The sequence below is a fragment of the Mandrillus leucophaeus genome, unplaced genomic scaffold, assembly GCF_000951045.1.
Source record: "Mandrillus leucophaeus isolate KB7577 unplaced genomic scaffold, Mleu.le_1.0 Scaffold317, whole genome shotgun sequence".
NCBI lineage: Eukaryota > Metazoa > Chordata > Mammalia > Primates > Cercopithecidae > Mandrillus > Mandrillus leucophaeus.
Genome location: NW_012103332.1, coordinates 1,154,619 through 1,164,040, shown reverse-complemented (window position 1 = coordinate 1,164,040; position 9,422 = coordinate 1,154,619). Strand labels below are relative to the sequence as shown.

The 9,422-nt window shown below is 51.4% G+C and overlaps 1 protein-coding gene across 1 annotated transcript in view; it reads right to left on the bottom strand.

Annotated features, from left to right (window-relative positions):
- OTOP1 (otopetrin 1) overlaps nucleotides 1-2,695 on the bottom strand; it is a 44,051-nt gene extending 41,356 nt beyond the window's left edge. Inside the window, exon 1 of the mRNA XM_011987816.1 lies at nucleotides 2,269-2,695. Within this exon, the coding sequence (XP_011843206.1) occupies nucleotides 2,269-2,671 (403 nt within the window). The 5' untranslated portion in view covers nucleotides 2,672-2,695. The remainder of the gene's footprint in view (nucleotides 1-2,268) is intronic.
- Between the last annotated feature and the right edge of the window lie 6,727 nt (nucleotides 2,696-9,422).

Genomic DNA, 9,422 nt, shown 5'->3' with positions numbered 1-9,422 from the left:
AAAAAATAGCTGGGCATGGTGGCAGGTACCTATAATCCCAGCTATTCGGGAGGCTGAGGCAGGAGAATCGTTTGAACCCAGGAGATGGATGTTGCAGTGAGCCAAGATTGTACCATTGCACTCCAGCCTGGGAGACAGGGCAAGACTCCATCTTAAAAAGAAGAAGAAAAGAAAAGAAAAGAAAAGAAAAGAAAAGAAAAAAAGAAGGAAAGTGAGAGAGGAAGGAAGGGGAAGAAACAGGGAGGGAGGGAGGAGGAAGAAAGGAAAGGAGAAGGAGGGAAGGAAGAAGGGAGAAAAAAGGATGGAGGAGAAAAAGAAGTGAGGAACAGAAAAGGGGGCTTTGACTGCAGGAAAGCACAGGTAAAGGCTCATGTGTATAATCCTTTTTAGCCTGTGTAAGTCAATACCCTAAAACAACACTTTGTGCCTTGTTTTAAATAGTACCAGATTCACTGTCATTCACAGAGTCACAAAACCATGAACTTCCCTAAAACAACCATTTTCAGAACAGGAATTTGGGCCAGCCTGCAATGGTATCAAATTTTCCCAAAAGCAAGATACTAGATCCAGTCCCTGAGCCTAAGAAGCCTAAAATCTCATCTGGATGATAAGGTTCATATCCAATAGTCATAATACAAGGCAGAAATGGACAAAGACCAAAAGACCTTTACAGAAGGAAGGTCATGGTGGCCCATGGAAGTGAGGAGTAATTCCTGCCAGGCATTTGGAAAGAAGGTGGCATCTGGGCAGGACCTTTGAAAGAAATGTGGAAAGGAGGCCTAGTGTGTGCCAGGCAGCCACCTTGTCAGTCACTGGATCCTATCCAGGGCGGGATCCCTGTTCTACAGATGCTGAAACCAGGGTTCAGGGTAAGGGAGGCAATCAAGTAACTTGCCCAAGCTCATGCATGCAAGGAACACGGAAGCCCCACTCTAATGGAGATTTAAATTCAGGTCTAATATGAGAATCCAAGTGGCCATGTGTGATGTGTCTGGACCACATGGTGTGAAATGCACTCAGCCTCTCCCAGGAAGGTTACTCAGACAGAGGTTTTCTTCACAAGCATGCTCCCCATGACCTCCTCCCTTTCACCTGCACCACATCTGTCTCCCATTCAAGACTGTCAGCCCCAGCCAGGCACAGTGGCTCATGCCTGTAATCCCAGCATTTTGGGAGGCCAAGGCAGGAGGATCCCTTGAGGTCAGGAGTTTGAGACCAGAAGACAACACAACGAGTCCCTATCTATACAAAATAAAACAAAACTTAGCCGGGCAAGGCCATGTGTGCCTACAGTTCCAGCTATTCAGGAGGCTGAAGTGGGAGGATTGTTTGAGCCCAGGAAGAAGAGGCTGTAGTGAGCTGTGATTGTGCCACTGCACTCCAGCCTGGGAAATAGGGCAACATTGTCTCAAAAAAAATATATAAATAAAAATAAGTGGCAGCCCCTTGAGGAAGGGGGAGTTCCTATCTTGACAATTTCAGTCAATACCTGTGAATACCAGCAGGAGCCTCTATCCCTCTCTGCCCCACTCTGCATCCACGCATTCATTACTTCATTCATCTCCCCCTCATTTTCTCAACACCCACTTCGTGCCAGGCCCTGAGGTGGCTCTAGGACCGAGAGACAGGGATCACAGAGCTCCCCAGTGGAGTGGAGGGTACAGACATGTCGACAAGAACACTGGGGCCCAGTGCGGGCTGGGGGCGTGTGGTCAGACCTGCAAAGCGGGGAGGAGAAGAGGGTCGAAGAAGCTTCGCGGGAAGAATGGGGTGACGCCTGAACCCTGTCTCGGAAAGCAGGGAGGCAGGCGGGAGAGTGGAAAAGACATTCCTGGAGGAGGGAACCGAAGGTGCCAAGTGTGCAGAGGCAGAGATCCTGCGAAGGAAGAAGAAAGTCAGCGAGAATGACCCCAGGACAGGATGAGAACAAAGGAGGGGATCAAAGGAAACGGGCCCTCGGGGGTCGGATGCTAGAAGGCCCTGAGTGCCAGGAGAGGGAGTGTGGCCTCCATCATGGGGTCAGTAGGGCCACTGCATGGCTTTAAGCCAGGGAAGGACTGGAGAGATTTCTGTAACTGTAGCTGTAATGATGGAAGCGTCTGGGAGAGAGGAAAGAAGGGCAGAAGGGAAAGCAAGGAAAGATGCACAGAGACCAAGGCAGAAAAGGCTGAAGGGAAGACGGCAGCGGTGGGAAATGCGCAGAGCCGCCTCAGGATGCAGCCAGCGGGCGAGGAGGCTGAGACCGGCTCGCCCGGTGTCTGGACTCACCGCGCAGCCAGCCGGCGCCGGCGTGCGTGTCCTTGAGGCGGAAGAGGCGGCGGTGCGCGGAGCTGCGGCCCACGTACCACAGCATCCACAGCAGCTGCAGCAGCATGAGCGCCGTCAGGAAGCACAGCAGGTCGCTCTTGCCCACGCCCGCGGCGTGCACCGCCCAGGCCAGCAGCAGCAGCAGCCCCGCCACGAACACGATCAGCCCATACTGGCTGCTCAGCGTCTCGGCCAGCTTCTGTGGGACGCTGGCGCGCACACCGCCCCGCCGGGGGACCGGGGACTCCGGGGACCTCGGGGCCGAGGGGGAGGGAGGCGGGCAGGCCGCGGGCCCCGACGACCCCGCGACCGAGGTGCTCGCAGCTGCCCGTGGCAAGGCGGGCGACTCCAGGCCCTCGAGCATCTTGGAGACACCCGCGCCAAGTCTGGTCCCGGGGGTGGCTGCCGTCGGGCTCCGCCTGCGCTCCTGGCTCCTGTCCTTGCCCCGACGCCTCTGCCAACCAGCACCCCCCTTTTCACCCCCCCTCCTGTTCCTACCCCACGCCTCTGCCAACCTGCTCCCTCTCCTGTCACCTCCCGACGCTCTCCCTCGCCTCTTCTGCCCCTTCGTCCTCCGTCAAGGTACCACCCTGTCCACTGACCCAGCGCCCCACCCCGCTGACCCAGGATTCTACGAGCTCCCCTGCCCACTGCCTCTCACTGGGCAACTCCCCGGGCAACCCCCTGCCCGCTCCGGGACCCACGCGGACAGCTCCCCGCTCCTGATTCCTGGGACACAGGCCAGCGCTGCTGCGACGCTTGCGCGTCCTCCCGCACCTCCCACCGCGCGCCCGGCCCCTGCCCGCGGTCTGCAGCCCTCACCCCTGCGCCGACCCCCGCCCACCTTGCCCCTGTCCGGGCGCCCCGGAAACGCTGGGTGACGAGAGGTGCCTCCCGGGGTCGCGGGGTTGTGGGGCTGGGGAGAGGGGGTCTCCTGGAGCCAGCCCGAGGGGGTGTGCGCGGGGGTGGGGGTGGCTGTTGCCAAGTGGGGTGTCCGGGGCTCCACAGGGGCGTGCGATGCTCTGGGCCTTCCCCAAGGGTCTCCGTTGGGGAACCCAGAGGTCCAGGTGATCCTGCCTGGGTCCGTGTCCGAACGTCCTTCGGTCTGTCCTCGTCCCTGCGTATTTCTGTATTGTCTTCTCTGTGCGGGTCACTCTAGCCGTCTGTCTTCGGGTGTGTCTGGTTAGGGGTGGAGGAACGCCCGTCACTAGCTCTCTGAATTGGGGGAGGGGCCGCCTTCTGTGGGTTTTTCTGTTTGTCCGTCTGGTGTGCCTGTGTGTTGGCTGCGAGATGCCCCCAAGCGGAATAAGACCTGAGCCACTTTCTAAGAAGAGACCATCCCGTACCCTCTCCCAAAGGAGCGGCAGCCATTCTGGACCAAGAGGAGCTGGAATGGGGGACGCCCCGGGGTCTGCCCTGCGGCTACCCGCGTCCAAGCCTCTCCACCAGCCCTTTCCAAAGCCCCGGTGCCCGCCTGGCACCCGCCTGCTCCCGGAAGGGGACTGCGTCCGCCAGCGCTCCCCGCTGGGGTGCCGCTAAGTGGGGGTCTGGGAAGTTTCTGCAGAAGAGCATCCTACGGGTCGGGCGTGGCTGACAGGAGGCGCCGGACCCCAGCCGCAGGTTGGAGAGGGGAGTTGGGAGCCAGGCGAGGGCGAGTCCACATCCCACCGTGCAGCAGCCCAGGGCTGGGCCCCGGAAGACAACCCTTTCCCTCTTGGTTTAAGGCTCTCGACGTCTTGAAATTCTTAATTTTTGAACAAGAGGGCCCATATTTTTGTTTTGCGCTGAGCGCAGCAAATTGCAATAGCAGGTCCTGACTAGTAAAGGAGGGGCGGGTAGCCCTGGGCCGGCAAGGAGTCAACCTGGGGGACCTTGCCTTGCCACCATCATTCTTCCAATTCATGCGTTCATTCATTTGATCAACACATATTTATGTGTTGACTTATGAATCATTTGCTGGTCTCTGTTCTAGGCGCTGGGGTTTCAGCTATGAAAGGCTCTGCTCAGGTGGAGCTGATGTTCAGGCAGAGAAACAGCAATAGACAAACAGCTAATGAGCCCTCACTGGGAAGCTGGGGAGCATGACCTGTGAGAATTAGCCCTCAACTTCTAGGAGACTGGGGGTGGAGACACAGTAAGCAGCACAGCACCCTTAAGCAGGGCTAGAAGAGGGGCCTGGGAGGAACCCAGGTCTGCAGGAAGGTTGAGAGGTTCAGGGAGGAGGCAACACCTGCACAGTCTTCTTTCTTTCTTTATTTTATTTTTAATAGAGACAGGGTCTCCCTATGTCTCCCAGGCTGGAATGAAGTGGTGTGATTACAGCTCACTACAGCCTGGAACTCTGGAGCTCAAGTGCTCCTCCCACCTCAACCTCCCCAATAACTAAGACTACAGGTGTGTGCTACCACGCCTGGCTCTTTTTTTGGGTTTGTTTGTTTGTTTGTTGTTTTTTGTAGAGACAGCGGTCCCGCTATGTTGTTCAGGTTGATCTCAAACTCCTGGGCTCAAGCCATCCTCCCACCTCAGCCTCCCAAAGCATTGGGATTACAGGCTCAAGCTACTGCGTCAGGCCTCCTGTACATTCTTTAGGCTTAGGAGTGAATGGCCAGGCGGAAGGGAGCAGGGTCTGGAAAGGCAGTCCAGGAAGAGGATCCAGCAAACCTACTAGGAACCCTCCACATTCTCCCCTCCTCTTCCTACCAATGGATGCCGACATCAACAGCTAGAGCAACCTGGGGCCCTGAGCTGAAGGTGGAAGAGGCAGTCTGCCTGTCTCCCCAGTGACCGGTGAGGCAGCTTCCTCTCCCGAAGCTGGACCTTACACAAGTGAGAAACAAACTTCCATTGTGCTAAGCCACCGCAAGTCTGAAATGTCCCAGTAGCTAGCAGTACCTTAACCCGCTGCGTACAAAGATAAATAGCACTCAGTCACCATCTGAAAATCGGGTGGAATGCCTGTCTCTGGGCTATCTGCATTTTTTTTTTTGAGATGGAATCTCACTGTGTCACCCAGGCTGGAGTGCAGTGGCACAATCTTGGCTCACTGCAACCTCTGCCTTCCAAGTTCAAGCGATTCTCCTGCCTCAGCCTCCTGAGTAGCCGGGATTACAGGCATCTGCCACCATGCCCGGCTAATTTCTGTATGTTTAGTACACCATGCTGGCTAGGCTGGTCTCAACTCCTGACCTTGTGATCCACCTGCCTTGGCCTCCCAAAGTTCTGGGTTTACAGGCGTGAGCCACCGTGCCTGGCCTGCATTTTTTTTTCAAGAAGCAATGAAATGAAGGTTTCTGGAGGCTAAAGTCAGCCCCCTTTATTGTAATCTCAAGACAATGTTAAAACTAACTGAGAGCCTGTAATCCCAGCACTTTGGGAGGTCGAGGCAGATCACTTGAGGTCAGGAGTTCGAGACTAGCCTGGCCAACATGGTGAAACCCCGTCTCTACTAAAAATACAAAAATTAGCCAGTGTGGTGGTGCGCGCCTGTAATCCCAGCTACTTGGGAGGCTGAGGCAGGAGAATCGCTTGAACCCAGGAGGAAGAGGTTGCAGTGAGCCAAGATTGTGCCACTGGACTACAGCGTGGATGACAGAGTGAGACTCCATCTCAATACATAAATAAATAAATAAATAAATAAATAAATAAATAAATCAGAGATTTACCCACACTGTGTTCTGCCTTCCACCGGTGAGATTTCTTTTTCAAAAATCTGAGCCACATGGGGCCCCCAATTTCTTATGACTGACCCCTGCTCTGTGGTGGGCAGATACAAGGGGTCAGAAATGATGCTGGTGGCACCCAGGCCTTCTGTTTTCACCACATTTGGCACATCTTACCCCTGCTCACACTGTGTCCTGAGAACTGTGTGGCATGGCTCAATCAGTGTAAAAGCTTGAAACGTTCTGACCAGGCAGCTGCCTCCCAATGATGATTCAGTACCACGCAGATGGACAGGCAGACATGCTGCCCTCAGACATAGGCTCCCTTCTTTTTTTAATTTTTTAAAATACTTTAAGTTCTAGGGTACATGTGCACAACGTGCAGGTTTGTTACGTATGTATACATGTGCCATGTTGGTGTGCTGCACCCAGTAACTCATCATCTACATTAGGTATTTCTCTTAATGCCATCCCTCCCCTGTCCCCCTACCCCACAAGAGGCCCCAGTGCATGATATTCCCCACCCTGTGTCCAAGTTGTTCTCATTGTTCAATTCCCACCTACAAGTGAGAACATGCGGTGTTTGGTTTTCTGTCCTTGTGATAGTTTGCTCAGAATGATGGTTTCCAGCTTCATTCATGGCCCTACAAAGGACATGAACTCATCCTTTTTTATGGCTGCATAGTATTCCATGGTGTATATGTGCCACATTTTCTTAATCCAGTCTATCATTGATGGACATTTGGGTTGGTTCTAAGTTTTTGCTATTGTGAATAGTGCTGCAATAATCATACATGTGCAGGTGTCTTTATAGTAGCATGATTTATAATCCTTTGGGTATATATCCAGTATTGGGATTGCTGGGTCAAATGGTATTTCTAGTTCTAGATCCTTGAGGAATCGCTACACTGTCTTCCACAATGGTTGAACTAGTTTACAGTCCCACCAACAGTGTAAAAGCATTCCTATTTCTCCACATCCTCTCCAGCACCTGTTGTTTCCTGACTTTTTAAAGATCGCATGAGCTCCCTTCTTCCAGTGAAGATGATGGGATTTCACAAGGCCAGAGGCCCCCTGGCACACTCAGCTACCAGAGATAATAGAAGGTCTCAAGGGTCAATTAGAACATTTTGCCCCCAGTCACCTTTGGTGGTAGCTATGTAATTCCAGTATTTTTAAAAACAAAAGAGTTAGTGTATCCGTTTCTTTTCTTTCTTTTTTTTTTTTTTGGAACAGAATCTCACTCTATCGCCTAGGCTGGAGTGCAGTGGCGTGATCGTGGCTCACTGCAACCTCTGCCTCCTGGGTTCAAGTGATTCTCCTGCCTCAGTCTCCCAAGTAGCTGGGATTACAGGTGCACACCACCACGCCTGGCTAATTTTTTGTATTTTTAGTAGAGATGGGGGTTTCACCATGCTGGCCAGGCTGGTTTTGAACTCCTGATCTCGTGATCCACCCACCTCGGCCTCCCAAAGTCCTGGGATTACAGGCGTGAGCCACCAAGCACAGCCAAGTGTATTCATTTCTTAGGATGGGTGTAACAAAGTGCCACTAACTGGGTGGCTTTAAAACAATGAAAATTTATTCTCTCACAGTTTGGGAGGCCAGAAGTTCAAAATCTAGGTGTCAGAAGAGCCAAGTTCCCTCTGAAGGCTCCAGCAGCGCTGGCCTCTTCCAGTTTCTGCTGGTTGCTGGCAACCCTTAGCATTCCTTCCCTTGTAGCTGTATCACTCCAATCCTTGCCTCTGTTGTCATTTAACCATCTTTCCTCTGTATCTGTGTCTCTTTTCCTCTTCTTATAAAGACACCAGTCATAATGGGTTAAGGGCCCACCCTACTCCAGTATGACTTCATTGTAATTTACAACTTAATTTACAAAGATTCCATTTCCAAATAGGGCCACAATCAGAGGACCAGGGGTTAGGATTTCAACAGATCTTCTGGTGAGAGAAAATTCAAGCCATAACACACAAATCATAGTCAAGATATGCAATTAACCTATGCATCCATCAATGGATAAATGGACAAAGAAAATGTGTGTATGTATACACATTGTATACATACACAACAGAATACTATTCATTCAGCCTTAAAAGGAAGGAAACGGCCAGGTACAATGGCTCACGCTTGTAATCCCGATACTTTGGGAGGCCAGGGTGGGTGGACCGCTTGGGCCGAGGAGTTCAAGACCAGCTAGGCAACATGGCAAAACCTCAACTCTACAAAAAGTAAAGAAAAAATAAAAAAAGCCTGAGCACGGTGGCTCACGCCTGTACTCCCAGCACTTTGGGAGGCCGAGGCAGGTGGATCACCTGAGGTCGGGAGTTCGAGACCTGCCTGACCAACATGGAGAAACCCTATCTCTAGTAAAAATGCCTATAATCCCAACTACTCAGGAGGCTGAGGCAGGAGAATCACTTGAACCCGGGAGGCAGAAGTTGCGGGTGAGCCGAGATCGCGCCACTGCACTCCAGCCTGGGCAACAAGTGTGAAACTCTGTGTCAAAATAATAATAATAATAATAATATTAGCCAGACCCAGTGGTGCGCACCTGTAGTCCCAGCTACTTGGGAGGCTGAGGTAGGAGGATCATTAGAGCCTGGGAGGTCCAGGTTTCAGTGAGCTGAGATTGTGCCACTGCACCCCAGCCTCGGTGACAGAGCCAGACCCTGTCTCAAAAAAAGAAAAAAAAAAAAAGGAAATCCTGACATTTGCAACAATATGGATATGAACTTGGAAGATACTATGTTAAGTGACATAAGCCAAGCACAGAAAGACAAATGCCACATGATCTCATTTATATGTAGAATCTAAAAAAGCTGAGGTCATATAGTAAGAGAGTAGAATAGTGGCTACCAGGGACTGGGCAGCAGGGGGAATTCGGGGGTTGGGAGATATTTGTCAAAGGGTACCAAATTTCAGTTAAGAAGAGTAAGTTCAAGAGACCTATTGTACACATAGTAAATTGTGAAGAGAGTAGATTTTAAGAAATCTCACCACAAAAAATAAGTATGCAAAGTAATGCATATATTAATGAACTCAATCTAGCCATTCCACATGTACCCTCGGACTTCAAAATTTGGAAAAAATGAATTAAAAATAATAATATAAACTTTATTTCTCAACAGAAGCTCCATCAAGTTCAAGACACTTCTGTAAGTCGTGATACAGCCATGTAGCCCATCCCTAAGGAACTGAAGGTCCTGAGAATTTAACCATATCAATGCAGTCTTTTACACATTAACTGAAGATAAAAGGGTACCCTTTACAGAATTTTTAAGACTAGGAAACGAAAAGAAGTTAGGAGGAGCCAAATCGGGACTGTAATGATTTCCCACCAAAATTCTCCCAAAATTGCCCTTGATGACAGGAATAAGCAGAAGCATTGTCGTGGTGGAGGAGGACTCTGCTGAAGCTTTCCCAAGAATTTTCTGCTAAAGTTTTGGCTTTCTCAAA